The sequence below is a fragment of the Ovis canadensis genome, chromosome 13 (assembly GCF_042477335.2).
Source record: "Ovis canadensis isolate MfBH-ARS-UI-01 breed Bighorn chromosome 13, ARS-UI_OviCan_v2, whole genome shotgun sequence".
Taxonomy (NCBI): domain Eukaryota; kingdom Metazoa; phylum Chordata; class Mammalia; order Artiodactyla; family Bovidae; genus Ovis; species Ovis canadensis.
Window position 1 is genome coordinate 79,023,595 of NC_091257.1, and position 22,717 is coordinate 79,046,311.

The 22,717-nt window shown below is 42.0% G+C and overlaps 1 protein-coding gene and 1 non-coding gene across 9 annotated transcripts in view; both read left to right on the plus strand.

The window, feature by feature from the left end:
* Positions 1-22,717, plus strand: part of ASIP (agouti signaling protein) — a 77,261-nt gene that overhangs the window by 51,971 nt on the left and 2,573 nt on the right. For 4 of the 8 annotated variants that reach the window (XM_069548367.1, XM_069548364.1, XM_069548365.1 and 1 more), the window contains exons 2-4: positions 19,521-19,608; positions 19,907-20,075; positions 21,385-21,449. In XM_069548367.1, the coding sequence (XP_069404468.1) occupies positions 19,916-20,075; positions 21,385-21,449 (225 nt within the window). In that variant the 5' untranslated portion in view covers positions 19,521-19,608; positions 19,907-19,915. Of the gene's footprint in view, positions 1-1,906; positions 2,004-15,872; positions 19,609-19,906; positions 20,076-21,384; positions 21,450-22,717 lie in introns of those variants that run through there. The other 4 variants (XM_069548368.1, XM_069548360.1, XM_069548363.1 and 1 more) reach the window with 3 other exon arrangements.
* Positions 12,323-12,522, plus strand: LOC138417980 (small nucleolar RNA SNORA73 family). Its single transcript, XR_011248387.1, has one exon. It is a non-coding gene; the product is annotated as a small nucleolar RNA SNORA73 family (small nucleolar RNA).

Consider the following 22,717-nt stretch of genomic DNA (forward strand, 5'->3'; position numbering starts at 1 on the left):
GATTTCTAATGTCTTTCAGAGAGTAGAATTTGGGATTTCAGATCAGTCTTCATGTGAAAATTGGTTCATTTCATGTTTATTAGAGCAAAACCAGACAACCAAACTTCCATTTGTTGGCAGTCTCCCTTTTCCTTTCCAAGTGTTTGGTTTTTCAGGGGGGATGCCCATTTCAGCACATTTTAATGCCCCTTTGAGGAAAGCTTGGATTAATATTTTCAATTGTGGATGCATTTGTTCTGTTTCAGCAACACTGGACCTTTGTTCTGCCATTTTCATTGGAGAGGCTCCAGGAGGCTTAAGAGATGAAACATTGGAGTCACTTTGGATTTTCTTTGGCTATTTTAGGGGCTTTTGTGAGAGTGAGAGATCTTGACCCATTCTAAAACACAATTTCACAGGTGTCTGTCTCAAAACCTTTTCTACTTTGTCTAAACACAAAGTTTCTCTAATTCACACATGTTCTTAAGATTTGCTCGGCTGTATTCCCTTTGGTCTGCCTTGATCCTTTTCTGCAGAAAATTTCTCTGACATCAAAGCCTCTTCCCTTCCTTCTGCTGAAAAGTTGTTGAGAGCTGTAGAAGACCATCCACCCAACTTCAGGCCACACTCAACAAGTAAAGAATACCCAAGCGAAAGGACTTCAGAACACTAGAAGGCAGTATGATTCCTGGGCCAGAGAAAAGAGAGAAGTAGTTTCTGGAGAGTAAAACCATAATCAGTAAACTCCCCACAGTGATCTTTGTTGAGTGATAAGAACTGAATCAAGCCAAAGGGAATGATGTCAGGAGATTAATCATTTTAGCAGCTCCTACCAGCATTGCATTCCTTATACACTGTGGGAATGTGTATCTGGGAACTGGGACTCTTGAATCCTGTTTCAGTAGAACAGCAGACAGACTTCACATTGACATGCAGCTGCCAGGATGCTTTATGTCCTTTTGCTTCTTGAGGAGGAGCACAGCATGAAGCCTTCTTAAAATTCTAATGCAGAGCCTCTTGGGCAGAGCCTGAGCCTACCACATGGTTCCTGGTCTCAGAAGAAGAGTCCTGAAGCAGGCTGTCCACATAAAACCCAGACCAGAATATTATTAGAATATTCTCTAATAATAATATAATATCAGTTCAGTTCAGTTCAGTTGCTCAGTCGTGTCCAACTCTTTGCAACCCCGTGAATTGCAGCACGCCAGGCCTCCCTGTCCATCACCAACTCCCAGAGTTCACTCAAACTCATGTTGGACTCACGTACCTAGAGCAGAGCCTAATGTATAACAGGTACTTGATAAATGGAAGGTCTTATGACTCACGTCTCTGCCCTTGTCAGTAATTAGCAACTTGACTTATCTTCCAAGGAAAAGAGTAGCACAGTAGAAAATGTTCTAAGCTTGACTCAACTGATTCAAGTGTCTGTTTGGGAAATCTCTTTCCTGCTGTCAGTTTCCTTATCTGTAGAACCAGAGTGAATGGACAGAATCAGTATTTTCACACATGGCTGTACATCACAATTGCCTGGAAACTTATTGAAAGTATGTCTCCCAAACTCCATCCCTGGAAGTTTAGATTCAGTGGGCCGAGGACAGGCTTTGGCGTTTACATTTTGTAAAATTCCAAGAGAAAATGGATGAACAAATGTGGTATATTTACAGTGGAATACTAATCAGCTATTGAAAAAAAGAACAAACTACTTAAACATATAAAAAAATGAATGAAGCCTCAAAGACATTATATTGAGCAAAAGAAGTCAGATACAAAAGCTGAATCATCATTCAGTATGATTCCATTTGCGTGCTCAGTCATTCAATCATGTCCTACTCTTTTGTGACCCTGTGGACTGTAGCCCACCAGGCTCCTCAGTCTGTGGAATTCTCTAGGCAAGAGTATCGGTGTGGGTTGCCATTTCCTATTCCAGGTGATTTTCCCAACCCAGGGATCAAACCTCCATCTTCTGCTTGGCAGGTATATTCTTTACCACTGAGCCACCTAGGATCCCCTGTGATTCCATTTATGTAAGTATAAAAACCAGCAAAATCAATCTATGGTGGTAGGAGTCAGAATAGACATTACCCCTGATGGGTGAAAATGGATATTGCCTGGAAAGAGGCACAATGGAACTTTTAGGAATGGAAGAAATATTCTATGCCTTGATTTGAGTGGTGGTTACACAAGTATATAAAGTTAGAATTCATCAACCTTGATACATAAAATTGGTGCATTTTATTGTATAGAAATAATAATATCTTAACAAAGTACTGTTAGCAAAGGAGCAAAATGTTCTCCTGACAACCCTAATGCACAGCCAGGTTTAAGTTTCTTGGACAAGATGATTCCTAAGATCTCCTTCAGTGCTAAAGCTCTGTGGTTCTTATATCCTCATTTCAGGTCCCCTTAGTACTCTTGCCTGGAAAATTCCATGGACTGAAGAGCCTGGTAGGCTATAGTCCGTGGGGTCACAAAGAGTTGGACATGACTGAGCGACTTCACTTTTCACTTAGTCATTTTTATCCACAAATTAGATTATTTCTTTTACCTTTCTTTTTACATTTTTTATTTATTTTACTTTTGGCAGTGCTGGGTCTTGGTTGCTGTGCACGGGCTTTCTCTGGTTGTGGTGCACAGCTTCTTATTGTAGCGGCTTCTTTTGTTGTGGCACACAGGTTTAGTTGTTCCGCGGCACATGGGATCATGCCAGGCCAGGGATTGAACCAGTGTCCCCTGCTTTGGCAGGTGGATTCTTTACCACCGGACAGCCAGGAAATCCCTCTTTCACCTTTCTTGATTAAATGCAAGATCAAAGATACTAAGAAAAGCCATAGTGTGTTAGCGTTAGTCTCTCAGTCACGTCTGACTCTTTGTGACCCTATATTCTGTAGCCTGCCAGGCTCCTCTGTCTATGGGATTCTCCAGGCAAGAATACTGGAGTGGGTAGCCATTCCCTTCTCCAGGGGGTCTTCCCAACCCAGGGGTCGAATCCAGGTTTCCTGCATTGCAGGCAGATTCTTTACTGTCTGCGCCACCAGGGGAGCCCTAAGAAAAGCCATAGTCCTGAATATATCTTAGCACTCAGATAAGGGATGCTGCTGCAGTTTAAGAGTTGTCTAAGCCCCAGTACGACAGAACAAAGGCCAAGGAAAAAATATGAAACCACCATCTGACTGAAATCTGCTATAATATGAAATCTGACATCTCTCCAGTCTTGTTGGCCCAAAGGGACCAACAAATCTGAGGATTTTCTGTTGCTGGTTTTCTTTTCTCTTCATTCATTTACCAAATATTTATTGAGTGCCTTGCTTTGTGCCAAGTACTGCTGGGTAGTGGGAGCAACAAAACGAATATGATAGCAAGGTCCCTGCCCTCAGGAAGTTTAAATTCTACAAGAAAAGGAAAGCCCATACAAAATAAATATTTATTATTAACAATTATTAATTGTTACATTGTGGGTAAGTGCTATGAAAGAAACAGGATGATGAGACAGATAAATACCAAGGAAGGACGCTTTTTAGATAGAGTGGTCAAAGGAGGGCCACCATTTGTACAAACAATATTTATACAGAGATCCAAAGATTGCCAATGATCCAGCCAGGTGAAGAACTAAAAGAATCAAGTTCAAGACCAGGGAGTGAACATTAGGGCCAAAGTAGAAGAAGTACAATATGTCTAAAACCTAGTAATTGAGTGGGAGAGTCTATCAGATGAGGGCAGAGTGAGTAACAACAGGGCCTTATAAGAATTTGTGGTTTTATTTAAAGAGCAGTAGGAAACTATTAAAGTCTCTAAGCAGGAGATGATATGTGATTTTAATTCCCCCTCTCCCTACCCCTCAAAAAAAAATCTCTATACTATTTTGGAAATGGATGAAACAGGACAAGAATGAAGACAGGATGTTAATTACAGTTGTCCAGGCAATAGTCCTAGAGGTTCAGAATCTGCTGAATTGCTAATCAAAGCTACTCTAGCTTTAGTAACTCGGTTAACCAAAGACAGAGAACAAGAGCAAACAACTTCAGAAGTTAGTGAATTCCTCATGCTCAGTTGGCCTTGTCTTTCTAATATTTTGCCCACATGTCTAGATGAGGCTGATTTAAAGGATCCCTCAGAAGGTGGGGCTCAGTCCCTAAAGTACCTTTCTTCAAACTCACTCACAAGAAGCAATCTTGAGAAGTGAGCCAAAATTTGTGACCAAGGCTCTCCAGGTGCTTTTCATAACTTTCTTTTTCTCTTTTAGGGTCTCACACTCACCCTCAGCAGAATCTACCCTCCTAACAGTGCCCCAAAACTCTCTCGAACCCTTCTTTCTTTGCTTCTTCTTTCCTTTCTTCAGAGGTCTGCCCTTGGATAGGAAAGTAGAAAACTAATCCAGTAGTACTAATTGCTACCAACTTAACCATGACCGAGAGCATTTGCACTTGATCCTTATAGCCCATAAGACATGCTATGGAATCTGACTAGTTAAGGGAAGATATTTTGAGGAAGAATGTGGCTTAAATTCTGTTTTGTGAATTATCCCTCTCTGTTTTCACACGGAATTCAGACTAGCTGACAGAGGTTGTTTGAAGGAAAACATTAACTGGAGACACCATTGATTGTGGACCCTGAGGCCTGGATCAGCAGGTAGAGGGATTCAGAGCAACATAGGGTGGGACTGGCTTTCCATAGAAATCTTAAGAGAGGGCAATCCAGGCAGTCCCCAAGTAGAGGGCGCCATCTTACTTGGCTGAAGGCAAGAACCCAGAAAGAGGCCAGTGCAACGGGCCTGGAGGAGGCAAGACTTAAACAGGCTTCCGAAGGGAAGTATAGGATTTGCAGAGGAGATGATGAATGGCCATGACATTCTAAACAGGTGAATGGGGGAATTCCCTGGCAATTCAGTGGTTAGGAATCTGTGCTGTTACTCCCGAGGGCTTGGGTTCAATCCCTGGTCGGGAAACTAAAAATCCCTCAAGCCATGTGGTGTAGCCAAAAATGAAAGAAATAGCATAAAATAAACAAGGGGAATGAAGCCCTTGTTTTCACATTAGAAGGTACAAGTCCACAACTCTGCCCATAACTTGCTCCCTATTTTTCACCCAAGGTTGTAGAGAGAAAAGCTGGAGGTCAAGCATAAACCCATATCTGACAATGACTGATTCTCACTGATGCTGATGGTGCTAACTTTTCCTTCCTTCTCTTCTCTCCCAACCTGGGCAAGTTGGAGTCCTCTTAGGGATAGGCAACACTAAGTCACAACCCTGGTCTTGTGAGTTGGATGAGCCATGGTTTATTCTTTTTAAAGAGAAACAGCCCATTCAGAGAGAAACAAAATCAACATCTCGGCTTGGCTATAAATAATTGCCCCACTCTTTAGAAAGTCTAAGACCTAAGAGCTCTGAATCTAATCAGTGTCTCAAAGGGCTGTGATCTACCATATACAGAGAGAGACCAGACCACAGTACAATTTATCTCTTCCTTTTTTTTTTTCAGTATTGTGAGAATATTTCTAAACATGGAGAATTTCATGTAACCTCCACCCAGAGTCATCCATATTTATTACTATATTTGCTTCAAGTCTTTTTTATTTAAAACAAATTACAGAGGGAACTCCCTGGAGGTCTAGTGTTTAGGACTCCATCCTTCCAAAAAAAATTACAGATAAAGTTAGAGTTTCACTTACCCTCTTGTTCCAATCCCCATAATTTTTATATTTCTTCAACTTTTCCTCCCTACTTCACTTTCTCTTCTGTACTTTCCTTTTCTGACTATTTTGCGTGTGCTGCATGCTAAGTCACTTCAGTCGAGTCTGACTCTTTTCAACCCTATGGACTGCAGTCTGCCTGGTTTGTCTGTCCATGGGATTCTCCAGGCAAGAATACTGGAGTGGGTTGCCACATCTTCTTCCAGGGGATCTTCCCAACCCAGGGATCAAACCCAAGTCTGCTGAGTCTCCTGCATTGGCAGGTGGGTTCTTTAGCACTAGTGCCACCTGGAAAGCCCCACCTGTTTAATTTTCTTCTCATTAATTCTTTTTTTTTTCTTTTTTCACCATGCCACACAGCTTGTGGGATTTTAGTTCCCCAACCAGGGATTGAACCCCTGCATTCATCAGTGATAGCACAGAGTCCTAGCCACTGGACCACCAGGGAATTTCCCTCTTCTCATTAATTCTAAAACCTAGTGAGTTTAATATTTTATACACTCTTCTAAATATGTTTTTCAAAATAGAAGACCAATTTAAAAGGAGACTTCTTTAAGGATCTTGATTACTTTTCGGGTGTATATCTGGTCCTTATTTGAAACAGGTTTCCATTCCAAGATAAAAGTTATGATTATTAAATTATATGGTGCTTTTTCTTGTGTAACTTTTAAATTGCCTTTAGAATGTCTAGAATTCTAAAGATATTTTAAGCAACTTGCAGCAGTAGAATGAATTTATGGCCTCTCAGAATTACAATTTTGAGTAAAAACACTTAACATGCTATCTTAATTCTGGTTGTGTCAACTTCAGTTCAGTTGCTCAGTTGTGTCTGACTCTTTGCAACCCCATGGACTGCTGCACTCCAGGCCTCGAACTCATGTCCATTAAATCAGTGATGCCATCGAACCATCTCATCCTCTGTCGTCCCCTTCTCCTGCCTTCAACCTTTCCTAGCATCAGGGTCTTTTCCAATGAGTCAGTTCTTCGCATCAGGTGGCCAAAGTATTGGAGTTTCTGCTTCAGCATCAGTCCTTCCAATGTGTCAGCTTAAAATGAAAATTATTTTTTAATTATAAATTCTCCTGATTTAGGCCCTATATTACTATCCTTACTAGACTTGGCTATAAATCATTGTCTGCTTTCTGAAATCAGATTTATTTTCAGAAGGCAAATTCTTACCATCAAAAGGAATATTCAACAGAGTGTATTGCAGCCTCTCTGAAGGGGATGCTGCTCATATGGAATCACAGCAGGTTATGTTACTGAACTCAGGTCTGGTTGCTTGTTGCTCAAAAATTATTTGAGAGGCAAGTGTTGGTAGAAATAGAAAATGTTGCTTTTAATCAGAAAGCCAGCTTTCTAGGGAGAAAGTGGACTCATGTCCCCAAAAACCAACTCTGAAGATTCTGCTAGGCCATGGAAGTTTTTTAAGGGAAAAGGGGACGTAATCTGTTAATCATTGAGATAGGGGACCACACTTATTGCCATATTCCTTGTGTGCAGGCTTGTTGACTACTTGTAATCTTTCTTTAGATAATATCTTGTTCATATAATTTGTTTGTGAGATTACTGAAGGGAAGACTAGGGAAGAGATCTGGTCATCTGTTAATTACTTATTCTTCATTTCTAGTGTTTTGATCTACAGAAAGAACCAACATATTAGGCAAGATATTATGTGATCAAAAGATGTGAAAAGTGTGCTTGGGCAGGAGATGAGTAGAGCATGGTGGTGTTGGTGCCTGGCTTAAGGTTAGTTACAGTATAGGTTTGCTAAAGTGACAAGACAAAAGGGGCCTCCTCCATAGATGCTTACAGTTAGAGTTAGAAGAGACCTTGACCATCTAATTCAAATCCTTTTTTGTACAGGTGAAGAAAAAGTGCCCATAGAGAGAAAGTAACTTTCTAGAAGTCCCACAGTGAATTCCTGGCAGGGCCGGGCCTAGAACCTAGGTCCATTTTGGCCTCTGCTCCATTAAGATGTCTCATGCCTGGAGCACAGTCAGCTGCAGGGAATGTCTAGAAGCAATCTTATCCTTATATAACTTATTGCTGAAACTATTGAGTGTAATTTAATGTTTCCCCTAATCCACAAACTTTATTTTTTTCTCAGAAACTTCTTTATAGCCACCATGTCACACTATTAGTATCAGCTTTCTCATTCTTATAACCAGAAATGGCTTCATGAGTATTCATGTGAGCAGTTGCTTAGGGCCTCATGCTTGCTTAGTTTAAGGTGTTCCTTGAAATTCTTAACTTTTTAGCAAGTGGTTCCACATTTGCATTTTGCACAGAACTCCACAAATTAGGCAGCATGCTGGTAACTTACACCTCATGAGATAGAAATGAGAAATAAAATGGTCTCCCCATTTTGTTAGGAGATTGTAATGAAACGCCTAGAACTATCCCTTGGAAGAGGATCAGAAACTTGGCACCTGTATTCCTGACTCAAATCACTGACTACTTCCCACAACCCCAGGCCACCAACCTAGTTTGGATGTGCAGGACCTAATGATCTTCTCACTACGTGATTTGGCTTCTTAAGAAAAGCTGTAAGCAACCTAAATGTCCATCAGCAGAGGAATGGATAAAGTAGATGCAGGACATATATACAATGGAATACTACTCAGCCCTTAAAAAGGAACAAAATTGGGTCATTTGTAGAGACATGGATAAACCTAGAGACTGTCATACAGGGTGAAGTAAGTCAAAAGGAGAAAACCAAACATCACATATTAATGCATATATGTGGAATCTAGAAAAATGGTATAGATGATCTTATTTGCAAAACAGAAATAGAGGCACAGACATGGAGAACAAACACATGTACAACAAGGGGAGGAAGGGGGAGTAGGATGAATTGGGAGATTGGGATTGATATATATGATATATATATGATTGATTGATATATATGATGTATATATGATTGATATATATGATATATATTTTGACTATGTATAAAATAGATAACTAATGAGAACCTACTGTATAACTCAGAGAACCCTACTGAGTGCTCTGTGATGACCTGAGTAGGAAGGAAATCAAAAAAAAAGGGGATATATGTATATGGAGGGCTGCTTCCATTTGCTGTACAGTAGAAACCATTTATGTTGGTGAGAAAGCAATTTCAGTTTTGAACCATGAATTTTAAATCGTTATAACTAGGCTCAAACACATCTTTATTAATCAAAATCAGGATGATTACAAGTAACAGTTTTGTCAATGAGAAAGTTTATTCTTGTACCATAAAAAATCTAACTTTTGGGGTTCGACAAACTCTTAGAAAGCATTTTCTGCTTCCTGCTGGTTGTAGAAGCCTTTTCCCTGCAAAAAGTTGTCCAGATACTTGAGGAAGTGATAGTCAGTTGGCAAGAGGTCAGGTGAATATGGCTGATGAAGCAAAACTTGTAACCCAATGTATTCAATGTTTGTTTTTTTTTTATTTTTAAAATATTTATTTATTTTTTAATTGAAGGATAATTGCTTTACAGAATTGTGTTGGTTTCTACCAAATGTTAACATGAATCAGCCATAGGTATACATATGTTCCCTCCTTTTTGAACCTCCCTCCCACCTTCCTCCCCATCCCACCCCTCTAGGTTGTTACAGAGACCTGGATTGAGTTTCCTTAAAAAAGCTAGGGATAAAACCACCATATGACCCTGCAATCCCACTACTAGGCCTAAACCTGGAAGAAGCCAAAATTCATTCAACTTTTGAAGCATTGGTTGTGCAATGTGTGGTGGGGCGTTGTGGTGGAGAAGTGGGCCCTTTCTGTACCATGCTGGCTGCAGGCATTGCAGTTTTCCATACGTCTCATCGATTTGCTGAGTATGTTTCTCAGATGTAATGACTTTGCTGGGATTCAGAAAGCTGTAGTGGATCAGACAGGCAGCAGATCTCCAAACAGTGGGCATGACCTTTTTTTGGTGCAAGCTTGGCTTTGGGAAGCGCTTTGGAGCTTCTCCTCAGTCCAACCACTGAACTGGTCATTGCCAGTTGTCATGTCAAATCCATTTTTTGTCACACATCACAACCCAATCAATAAATGGTTCATTATTGTTGCATAAAATAAGAGAAGATGACACTTCAAAATGATGATTTTTAAAATTTTCAGTCAGTTCATGAGGCACCCACTTATCGCACTTTTTCACATTTCCAATTTGCTTCAAATGACCGTAAAACAGTTGATGTTGAGTTCTTTGGCAACTTCTCCTGTAGTAAGAGGATCAGCTTCAATGATGGCTCTCACTTGTCGTTGTCAACTTCTGATGGCCAGCCACTGCACTCCTCATCTTCAAGGCTCTTGTCTCCTTTGCAAAACTTCTTGAACCACCACTGCACTGTACGTTCGCCAACCGTTCCTGTGCCAGAAGCACTGTTGATGTTGCAAGTTGGCTCTGCTGCTTCACGCACCATTTTGAACTCGAATAAGAACATTGCTTGAACTTACTTTCTATCTAGACATCATTTCCCTAGTCTAAAATAAAAATAAAATAAACAGCAAGTAATAAGTCATTAACCAAAACAAAGCAAGAAATGTACATTAAAGTGATATGTAACATAATCACATTTATTTAAGAATGTATTCCAATATTAAAACAGCACAGTTCAACAATGCAAAACTGCAGTTACTTTGCACCAACCTAAATAACACAACATTGTAAAGCAACTGTACTCTAATAAGGATTTTTTTTTAAAGCTCTAGCCAAATAATTGATTAAAATAAGATGGAAATCTCAGTAATTGGCTTTGGCAGTGCACATTTGGCTACCAGTGGCCTGATGGCTATAAAAGGAAGCCTCCCTCTAGGGCAGGAAATTCAAGGAGACTGCCAAAGGGAAAGGACAGCAGAGGCTGTTTGCTAAATAGAACCATGAGAAAGAGGGAAGAACTGGCAAGAACAGCACAGAATGTCTGAGCACTCCAGGAGCTACAGCCCCAAATTGGAAGGAGGCTGAGGAAAGCAGAGGCCAACAATAATCCATGAAATCACCCAAGACCCTGAGCAGTTTAACCACACTCTTTTTTTCTGCCTACCTGAGGCATTTATTTCACTTGTACCTCAACTCTAGCACTTCTCTCCTCCTTTTTTTGTTAGTTATTTGTTTGTTTGCCATCTAAAGTCAGGGACTTGTTTTTCTAGGGACCCTTTATTCATCTTTTTTTGGCTTCACCATGCAAGCTTTCAGGATCCTAGTTCCCTTTACCAGGGATCGAACCCAGGCCTATGGCAGTGAAAGCACTGAGTCTTAACCACTGAACTGACAGGGAATTCCCATATTCATTTATATTGACCATATAGTAAATTGACTCAACTGAGAGAAACATTTATTGAGGGCTTATTTTGTGCTGAGCTTAGGCATTAGGGCTAGGGGTAGTAGGGAGGCAATGGGCATGGAGATGAGTAAGGCAAAGGCTCTGCCCTTAATGAGTCTTCAGCCTAGAAGAGACAGAAAAATAAACGAATTATTACAATACAATGTGTCTAGGGAGGAGACACTACTTAACTTCCCTGGAGAGAGGTGACAGGGATTCACGTCAAGTCCCATGGCATTCAAAAAGTATTTGTTGCTTGATTGGCTGTTCTTCTTGTTAACTAAGTAGGTAAAGCATATTGTCACTCTCCTGCTACCCCAGAAATTTTCATCACTAATAAGCCTGGGTGAACATTAAGGAATGGGTCAGTAGCCCCATTGGGACCTCCCATGCTCAGCCCAGCCAGGCATATCACCAACCACCCAGGTGGATGACATGTGTAAGGCAGCGGGATCCTTCTGCAGCTGCTGAACATCTGGTGTGAGGAATCTAGGTAACTATGAACAAGAGATATTACTCCTCTGGTCCAGACCCTCAGTATTTGGTACAGCTAGTTTGCCTGAGAAACTAAACCACAACAAAAATTAAGTGTTGCTTCTCCCAGCTTTTGGCACATCAGAAACTGTGGCTATGAGCCAGAAGAGTAACAGGCTTTGAGAGCGTTCCAGGGCAGAGCAAGAGCCCCAGGTAATAGGAAGATATGCCATGAGAAAGCCCCACATTTTACTGACAGCAGCAGTAGGTACTGAGAGCAAATTGCATGCTGAATTTAAGGTACAAAAGGGGAGGAGGGTCTTGAAAATTCCCCAGGCTCACTATCACACAACAAATATAATTCTCTGTCCAGCTTATTAAAATCCTTTGGTGGTGTGTCAAACAGCTTCTAATATTTTATTTCTATCCTCCTTTATTGTTTCTTCTTGTTGTTGTTGTTCAGTCATTCAATTGTGTTCAATTCTTTGCAACCATGGGCTGCAGCACTCCAAGCTTCCCTGTCCTTCACCATCTCCCAAAGTTTGCTCAGATTCATGTCCATTGAGTTGATGATGCCATCCAACCATCTCATCCTCTGTCACCCCCTTCTCCTTTTGCCTTCAGTCTTTCCCAACATCAGGGTCTTTTCCAGTGAATCAGTTCTTTGCATCAGGTGGCCAAATTATTGGAGCTTCAGCATCAGTCCTTCCAATGAGTATTCAGGATTGATTTCATTTAGGATTAACCGGTTTGATCTCCTTGCTGTCCACAGGACTCTCAACAGCCTTCTCCAACACCGCAGTGTGAAAGCATCAAAGTGTTTCTATTACAAAGTGATAACATGCTTGTAAAAAAATTCAAATACATCCAGTGTGGATACCCCAGGAGGTCACTCTCCCCAGGCTCTAAGTGGTGTATGGGCGTGCAGGGCTCTGTCCCGTGATGTGCAATCCCTTTCCACAATGTTGGAGGTGAAGCTGGCCATTGCATCTGCACCTGCATATTCCTATAGCTTCTCAGAGTCCTATGGACAATGACTGAGAAGACAAACCATGCAGGAAGCATCTTAAAAAAAAAAAAATCCTGGCTCCCCTCCCAGGTGCCACCAGCACAGCCCAGAGCAGGCTGTCAGGACTTCAGCTGATAAACACCTAGCTAGGTCAGCAGCTAATATTGTTTGCAGTCTTCAAGAAGATTCTGCTGCCTTCACCTCTTCTTCATTTCTCATCTTTCACTGTACCTCTGTCCCAATAGGTGGTTAGCCATCCCCCATCACTGGGACATTACAATTCTTTCCTTTCCTTTGGGGACCAAGGCCTTGACCTAAAGGATGAAGGTGTCAGCTTATCCCCAGTGTCATAGCTAAGGGGATGTCTGTGGCGTACACTCAGTGCCCACTGAATACTGATACACCATCTCTCTACCTTACAGAGGTGCTCTGGACACTGCTGTCTCCCATAGCCCCTCAATCAACCCTTACACATTAGTACTCAAGTGCGTGCACACACACATGCGCAAACACAGATCAACACTCCTGAGGTGTATAAACCACTCACATTTAGCCATGACTTTTCATGCCCTCTTTTTCAGACTTTAATCAGATTCAGTCACACTAATACATTTATAAATGCCTCAGCTCTTAAGGGTACACAAAATCCTTCTTTACAAAATCCTTCTTTGTGCGACTACTTCACCTCCCCAAAGTTCAGGAAGCGGGAATCAGAAATTATGGATTCATAGAATGTTAAAATAGGTCTTTCCATGCTTTCATCCATTAAACAAATCTGTATTCAAGTTGTACTCTGTGCCTTGTAATGTGTACCAGGTTGTATAGTTCTCTCCTCTCATTTCACAGATGAGAAAGCAGAGGCCCAGGTGAGCTGAGGGTGCACACAGTCTCTTAAATGGCAGGTATATCCGTGAAACCTCACTCCCCTTTCTGGATTCTTTATATCCACATACTGAAGACACACTCATCTTAAGTCCTAAGCAGTAACTAAAGCAGATGATGAGTTTAAGAGGAAGAATTGCCATCAGTGATACCACCGATCAGAGAACATTCTTCACTACTACGGAGTGGGAGGACAGATTACTCTTAAAAAAGCAATTACACAGGTCACTGCTGGAGAAGAAAATGGCAACCCACTCCAGTGTTCTTGCCTGGAGAATCCCAGGGATGGCGGAGCCTGGTGGGCTGCCATCTCTGGGGTCGCACAGGGTCGGACACGACTGAAACGACTTAGCAGCAGCAGCAGCTGCTGTCAGCATTATGATCCTGTATTAGCAGATGGAGTGTGTGTCCCTGCTGAGGAGTAATAGCACCAAGGCTTTGTATAGGTTCCCAACCCATTACCTGAAATGGCAAAGTCCCCCAACTCTGAAAACTGTTTTTTTCCCTTTGCTGACTCATTTGGCAACAAAATCTGTCCTGAACTGATGCAAATCAATTCTCAGTCTTTGTTTATTCTTTGTATATCCACACCTTTCTGCTTCAGAAGCATCAATATGTTTGTAATGGGTGCTTCTAGACCCCATATATGTGGTTTAATATGGTATACAGAAGACACTGTTTTTCTAAAATCCACAAAATCCTGAATTTAAAAAAAAAAAGAGAAAATCTGACCCCAAGGATCATAATACATCTAGGTATTGTGGATGTATATTATATTTAGAATATACAGTCTCTTACAGGATTGGCTTAAGAAATATTGGTTCTTACCCTCTCCCAATACACAAATAAGATTAATTTCACTGAGGCTTCACCCTTCCCAGGCTCAGTCTAGTTTTATAGATTCCGTAACTATAAAAGAAACTGTATTTTCTGTTTATTCCTTAAGAGTTGCTTATACAACAAAGGAAACTTTAAAAAATTGAGGCTTGGAATTCACTGTAACCTAAATTAGTCTAGAGATGGTACCTGGTGACTAGTCCTTCCTGCCTGTTTGCAGTGGCTAGTATATTAGAACTGCTGGTTGCTGTGCTGGTGATAATTCCTGCATTATCAGGTGTTCAGAGGAAGTGATGCACATTGGGGCTCAGTTAATCTCCCCCAAACTCCAGTCACTTCTTTTCTAACTCACATTTCCCAACTCTCCTTTCACTTCAGTGCAGAAATTCTCAGTATTATTTTTCAAATATTTATTTGTTTATTTGTCTGTGTCAGGTCTTAGTTGCAGCACATGGGATCTTTGCGTCATGCGAGATTTTTCATGCTTGCTTAACAGCCCCTTGTGAGTCTCACATTCTAGATAGGGTCAGCAAACTTTTTCTGTGAAAGGCTAGATACTAAATGTTCTATGCTTTATGGACCACACAGGGTCTCTAGTTGTTGTTTGGCCACTCCTCAAAGCTTGCAGGATCTTAGTTCCCCAACCAGGGACTTAACCCTGGCCTTCAGCAGTGAAATCACAGAGTCCTAACCACTGGACTATCACGGAATTCCCTGTTTTTACTTTTTTAATAGAACACTTTACAAATGTCAAAACCATTCTTAGCTTGAAGACCACACAAATGCTACACAAAATATGGAAAGACCAAATGAATACTGCAGTCACTAGAGGCCACAGATTCAGCTTCAGTGATAAGTAAATAAATGCTTGTGTAACAAGCTAAGTACCATGCTTAGGTCAGAAGTGGTCAGGCGTAAGAAATGGTAAAGGGGGAGCTTTGTATTGGGACCAGGAGGTAGCTAAGCTTGGCTAAGGTATATACTTCCTATTAGAAAAGACAAAACTGGGAAGGAATGTGGAAGGTAGCTTGGGGAGGGCTCTGGTCCTTTTCTGAGGCTATGTAGTATGTATTTCATTTGGTAATCAGGGTGACCCCTCTAGAGGAATGAAATTGCCTGGAATCCAGCAGCAGCCTCTTAATTGGTTTTCCTTCTCTCAGTCTTGTCCCCTCCATCTTTACACCCCAGTCCAACGAATCTTTCTACAATGCAAATCTGATTAAGTCTCTCCTCCTATTCAAAACTCTTCATTCATTTTCTATTGTCTTGAAGATACTGTCCAAATTCTTCACCATGGTTTAAAAGTCCTGTCATGATCTGGCCCCTGCCTCCACCTTCTGTTATATTTATATTTATTTATTTACTGATCTTTTCTAGTTCCTTAAATGCACCATCCTCTCTTGCCTTTAGATTTTCATGCTTGTACACGACTCTCAGTGTCTGCAACACTGCCCTCACCACCTTCACTCTCTTCTCCAGCATGGATAAATCCAAATCAGCCCTCTGTTCTCAGCTTCAGTGCAGCTGGCTCTGAGAACTTCCCCAAGTCTATGCACTAGTTGAGGTTTCCTGTGGCAAAAGCTTTATTAGAATAACTTATTTAACTTGTCAGCCATCCCTGATAGAATCTAAGCTCTGTAAGGACAGGCATCATTTTGTATCTTGATCACTATTGTAACCCAAAAATCTAGCATAGCACTGGTTTATAGTAGGTACTTAACTAATAATTTTCACTATGAAAGCATTTGGGGTCATTGGCGGTGGGGGGGGGGGGTTCTGAAGAGCTCTGGTACCACAGTCCTTTATGTTTCAGTGCAGAAAGAATTCAGGAAGAGGAAAAGTGATAGATTAAGAAATCATTTATTTGAATAGGAAGTTTGTGAGGCTTACAAGCCAGGGAGTGACAGGGTGCCATACCCCAAGAATTTAGTGGGTTGCAGTTTTATAATCAAAGTAAAAGTAGAGAGGGGGAGAAGAAATGTCTTTTTCTTGAATAGACGTCATCCTTCCATCATCAGCTCCTCCTCTAGGTTGAATAAGAGAATTTTCTTGTTCTACATGGTCAAGCTAGGTCCACAAATTATTGTTTCTTATGTATGCAGAGAGTATGTCCTAGGGAATCATTAACTTATGAGCTCACTGGACAAGATGTCTCATGCCACCATTGTTTCACTGTTTGTGGGCATGTCTCATACTTCTGTTGTATGGTTTTGTTGCTAAGCAAGACTGCTTGGTTTTGTGGTTAAGCAAACCTGATTTTTTTAATCTGAGTAATACAAGGGTCTCCCATATTTTTTCTACTTGCAATCCCCTAGTGGGATTAACTATTTAATGACCTGTTTTGTCCCTTTGTGAAAGTTGCTCAGTCGTGTCTGACTCTTTGTGACCCCATGGACTATATATACAGTGCTTGGGATTCTCCAAGTCAGAATACCGGCGTAGGTAGACATTCCCTTTTCCAGGAGATCTTCCCAATCCAGGGATCAAACCCAGGTCTCCTGCATTGCAGGTGGATTCTTTACCAGCTGAGCCACCAGGGGACCCCAAGAATACTGGAGTGGGTGGACTATCCCTTCTCTAGTGGATATTCCCAACCCAGGAATCAAACTGGGGTCTCCTGCATTGTAGGCAGATTCTTTATCAGCTGAGCTACCAGGGAAGCCTTTTGTCCCTTTATCTGTCCCTATCAACGAGATGAATGAATATGTATGTATGAATGAATGAATGAATGGAAATGGGACTTTATTTAAAAGGGAAGCTTAATCTGGTTATATGTTCTAGACTCAAGGCCAATGAGGAGGCTCTTATGGAAGACCAAGTGGGAGGAACTAGACCACTAGGGACAGAAGGAATGGAAAGGGAGGGAGAAATGGTTGTGAGAAATGGGAGGAATGAAAATCACTAGAACTCAAATGACTGATTGATTGGATGTGGGGAACAAGAGAGAAGGAAACTGCTTTCCAAGTTAAGAGCCCAGCAGCAGCATCAGAGAGAGAAGGGAGTCCTACGAGGAAGAGACGGCCCAGGAGTTGAGAGGGAAGGAATGGAGGAAATCGTTCAAGTATAGTTTTCCTCAGTCTAACCAACTAGCCATCCCAGGCAACGCTGAAGGCTCTAGTTAGACTGAACTGGGCTAGAAGAACCTTTTGGTTGGCCAAGAATTTAGAATTCAAGTGGCATCTAAAACAGGCAGAAAAAAAAAATACAACAGGCAGAGAGGCAAACTGGAATAGGTGGGTATGACAGCAGAGCTATGGCAGCTGGAAGGCAACTGTGAGGTTCTTGAAACAAAGAACCAAGTCTAACTGATGAGATGAGCCACACGAACACTTAAAAGAACAATGAAGTACTAAGCGATATGGTATTAAGTTTAAGACCTGGAAGAGTTCAGAAAAAGGAGAGAACTATTGGGGCTTACCTGACACTGAGAGAGAAATGTGCCAACGCTAGCATTGAGCTGGGCCCTGAAGGAAGGATAAAATGTGATTGAGGGAGCTCAGAGTGGATAATGTTGTTGAAGCCAGAGCAAAGGCCTGCTGATGGAGGAGTAGTGTAACTGGTTCCACTGAGAAGAAGGGATGGGCTGGAGTGAAGAGGAAGTGGAAAATATGAGATTATTTAAAGAGAGCATAAAGTAAAATTTGGTAAGAGATCAGATGTAAAGATCAGGGAAGAAAGAGTCAAAAATTAAAACCAACATTCTTGACTGTGGAGGGTGGTGATTGGACAAAGATAGGAGGCACAGTGAAGCCAGATCATGCTCGCAGTTAACTTATGCAATGTCAACCACATGTACTTAGTGAGTGGGTGAGAGAGGGGAGAGAATCAATTTAAATATGCAGGTGAGGCGAGGTGAGGGCTTCCCTTCTGGCACAGTGGAGAAGAATCCACCTGCCAATGCAGGGGACATGGGTTTGATCCCTGGTCCAGGAAGATTCTACATGCCATGGAGTCACTAAGCCCGTGCACCGCTACCACTGAGCCCACATGCCTAGAGCATATGTTCTGCAACAAGAGAAGCCATTGCAACGAGAAGCCTGCACACCACATGGAAGAATAGCCCCTGCTCACGAAATTAGAGAAAGCCTGTGTGCGGCAACAAAAACCCAGCACAGCCAAAATAAATGCATTTTAAAAATAAATAAATATGCAGGCGATTCTGATCAATCTCCTCTCCAGAGAGCCCCTGCTGTGTGATAAGGAGACAGCCACTCCAGAATTGGGAGCTGCGGATATGCTTTTCCCTCAGCTGGTCTCAGTTCCTGTACACCTCTCATAGTATGAACATTTCTCTATGCTGATGGTGATCCTGGTGTTCAAAGAAAAAGATTTTTTTTCATACAATATGATCCCTAAAGGCAAGCCAATTACTTATTCCAGTGTGAAAGTAAAAAAAAAAATTCCATCATTTGCCAGCTGGAGAAACTGTACTCTGCGATTTTTGCCTTAGAGTCTAACGTTACACCTGAAAATGTAACAACAGGACTATTTGCAAGGGAAAATATCCTTTAGAATGTCCTGAGTTGAGAGTAACAGAAAACTCCACTCATACTAGTTTAAGACAATAAAGGGGGGGACTTCCCTGGTGGTCCAGTGGTTGAGAGTCCCCCTTCCAATGCAAGGGGTGTGAGTTTGAGCTAAGATCTTATATGCTCCCAGCCCAAAACCAAAACATAAAACAGAAGCAATATTTTTACAAATAAAGGTTTTAAAAATGGTTCACACACAAAAAAATCTTAAGAAAATAAAGGGAATATATTGGCTCGAGTGCATGCTAAGTCACTTCAGTTGTGTCTAACTATTTGAAACCCTATGGATTGGAGCCCTCCAGGCTCCTCTTTCCATGGGATTCTCCGGGCAAGAATACTGGGGTGGGTTGCCATGCCCTCCTTCAGGGGATCTTCCCATCCCAAGTCTCCTACATCTCCTACATTGGCAGGCAGATTCTTCACCTCTAGTGCCACCTAACTAATAAGTCCAGATATGACAGCAAGAACATGCACAGGGTGGGTGAGGAGTGGGGATCCCACATTCGGAGACGATAAGATGATGCTGAAACTGTGAGCCCCGATTGAGACAGACAGACATTTGTGGGAAGAAATCCACTCTGGGATCTGTCTTCTTCATCAAAACCCAGCTAGCAATAAATCAATAAATCTAGCTAGCCTATGTGAACAGGTCCATCCTATCCTTCTGACACAAAACATACCTGCATTCATTTCCTCTGGATGTCAGAATATAGCATATGCAATGACATACACATTTGTCCAAAGGAGCCATTTATCCATGCACCTTCTCTTGAGTCTTAACTCATGAGCTTTATTCTCAATACTTTAGTAAGACCTCTGCCACTGTGAAGCATTACTGGGGACCTATCAACAATTCTGCTTAGGCCTTGGATCTCCTGGAGCTACCGACATAAAATGTAAGAAAAACAGCACCCCACCCTCTGGAAGGCAGAGACAATTGCAATGCATTCTTTTTCTCTTTGCAATCTCCCTCCCTTCCTTGTCTTTCTTCCTCTCCCATCTCTCCCTTCCTCTCTTTTTCCTTCATGAGTTCTCCTTCCATGTCCTAAGCCTTGCTGGTCCTCCAGCTCCACTGGGACACTGGGCTGTGGGATGGGGGTCAGAGCACCAGCCCAAGGAAACAAAGAAAGCAGGAGGGCACATGCATTTGCCAGACCCCTGGCCTACCTGACTGCCTTCTCTGTCGCTCTCAAGCCTCCTGGGATGGATGTCAGCCGCCTCTTCCTGGCTGCCTTGCTGGTCTGCCTGTGCTTCCTCAGTGCCTACAGCCACCTGGCACCTGAGGAAAAGCCCAGAGATGAAAGGAACCTGAAGAACAATTCTTCCATGAACCTGTTGGATTTCCCTTCTGTCTCTATCGTGGGTAAGTAGCCTGGCCTGGGGCCCAGACTCTGGGCTCTGGCCCATGAGAAGGGGCTGCAGGGGGTCAAACACTCTCCAAGCCGATATCAGGATCCATTGCTATCAGTCAGAGCTCCTTTGTGCTCATTCCTCAGAACAATTCTGGAGGAATCAAGTGTCCCTTAACTTGTTTGGTTAAGAAAGCTCTGCCTCTCACCAATCTAATATGCAGCTTAGCATGATAGAGGCTCTGAGAAACCATAAAGTCAAGACACTTGGTGAATTTGGTTTAACTTCGTGTTTCTGAAACTTACTAAATCACATAACTCCTATCAATGGTAAAATTTTTAGAAAATGCTGCAGAATATAACCAAGTCTGGGACAAACTAGTTCTTTCATGCCAGGGTTGAGAATTGAAAATGACTGCTCAGAGGAAAATATCAGGGGTATTAGAGCCTAGCATTGGAGAATTTCTGGTTCAAATTCATCTGACAATAATTATAACATATATGCTTATTTTCTGATAGGTACTCTGAAGTGAATACTATTTTCCTATTTTATTTCACAGCTAAGTAAATTAAAAGTTAGAAAAGTTAAGTAACTAACATACAGTTTGTGATTGGCAGAGATGGTCCATGGGTCGCAAAGAGTAAGACATGACTGAGCGACTGAACTGAACTGACTGAACTGAATACACACCCAGGTTCTGGGTTAGGTTCTGTTTAACTCCAGAATCTAAGCTCAGAACTGATATTCCTTACTGACTTGCCTCTCACTTCAAAAAGAGGATATTCTAGAAATATGGGAAGGCCTGGAGCACATTAACATTGATCTGTGTCAGATTTTCCACTATATAAACATACCTCATTTATCCTCACAACTCTTCAAGGTAAGTATAACAGTACCTACTTGCATATGAGAAAACTGAGTCAAAAGGAGATTAAGTAGGTTGTCCAAGACTACAAAGCTGTTATGTGGCAGAGTCAGGATTCAAATCAGGTCTGCCTGGCTCCAAAGCTCTGAGAAATAGGAAATAGGAATACCGGAAACACAAGACCATCCTTGTAGAGACACTGAGTCCATTTTCCAGGGCCTTCTTGGATTTTCCCTTTCACTTTCCTTCAGAGGACTCTTTGCTGTCAGTCTCTGGCTCCAGGTCTGCGGCCAGGCTGCAGAAGCTGCTGGCCTAAGTCACAAGATATGATCTATCCAACCAAACCTTCATCCTCTCCCCCACCCTGGGGCTTCCTAGAGCGCTCTCTGCTCCTCCCTCTTCACTGCAGTTAAGGACCCTCAGAAAATGGCTTTGTTCCTTCTGTCTCTCTTTGAAGCACTGAACAAGAAATCCAAAAAGATCAGCAGAAATGAAGCGGAAAAGAAGAAAAGAGCTTCCAAGGTAGGCCTGGGAGTTCACATTGTCGGGATGGGGCTGGACTTAAAGGGGGAGGACATCCAAGCTCTGGCCAGAAACTAAATGAAAGGTTTTCAGGGTTGCATGCCCAGAGAAACAGAAAGCTACCAAAACCTTCCTGACCTCGAGCCCTGAAGCAGACCGCCAAGGGCTGAGGTCCAGGATGCTGAGTAAAATTGCTTACCTAAACTAAACTGGAGAAGGAAATGGCAACCCACTCCAGTGTTCTTGCCTGGAGAATCCCAGGGACGGAGGAGCCTGGTGGGCTACCGTCTATGGGGTTGCACAGAGTCGGACATGACTGAAGCGACTTAGCAGCAGCAGCAAACTAAACTAGCTTGAACCCTGCCTAAAATAACTAGCTCAAACTTTCTAAACTAGCTCGAACCCTGCCTGAAATTTCACTGTCATTCATTCTTTTGGATGAACACGATGTTTCCCAAACCTCAGTCATTTCAGAACCATTTCTACAACTTTTACCACATCTGAGTTCCACTTATTTAATATTTGTTTAAAACTTAAAAACAAAAATACCATGTAACAGGACTTCCCTGGTGGCTGTGTGGTAAAGAATCCTCCTGCCAATGCAGAAGACATGGGTTGGATCCTTGGGTCGGAGAGACCACCACATGCCTCAGAGCAACTAGGCCTGTGCGCCTCAACTATTGAACCTATGCTCTAGAGCCGGGGAGCTGCAACTAACTACTGAAGCCTGTGCACCCTAGAGCCCATGCAAGGCAACAAGAGAAGCCACTGCAGTGAGAGGCCCAAACACTGCGACTAGAGAGTAGCCCCCACTAACCACAACTAGAGAAAAGCCCTCGAAGCAACAAGGACTCTGGACAGCCAAAACCAAAAATAAATAAAAAAAAAACAACTATATAATCATGATAGATAACCAGTATCACTTGACATATATAGGAAGTAACCATGAAAATAAGTAAAACGAAAATAAAACCTTGTTAGCAAATTCTAGCTGGTTGGTGTTGCTTGCCACAAGTTCTAAATCTGAGACTTGCTCTCTGCATTAACAAAGAAGGATTAGAAAGTGTTAGGGAAACACTAAGGATATATTGACATCAAACTGAGCCTTTCCATTTGAAAGAGACTGAAAAAAGAATCCTCTCTCACTGTGCGATTCAGTGTCATTTAATATTCATGTACTGCCTAAAATTGTACCACCATGATACAGGTTCGAGAAATACTAGATTAAGGCACTGTTGAAATGCACAGTGTTCCTATTTTAGTGTGCC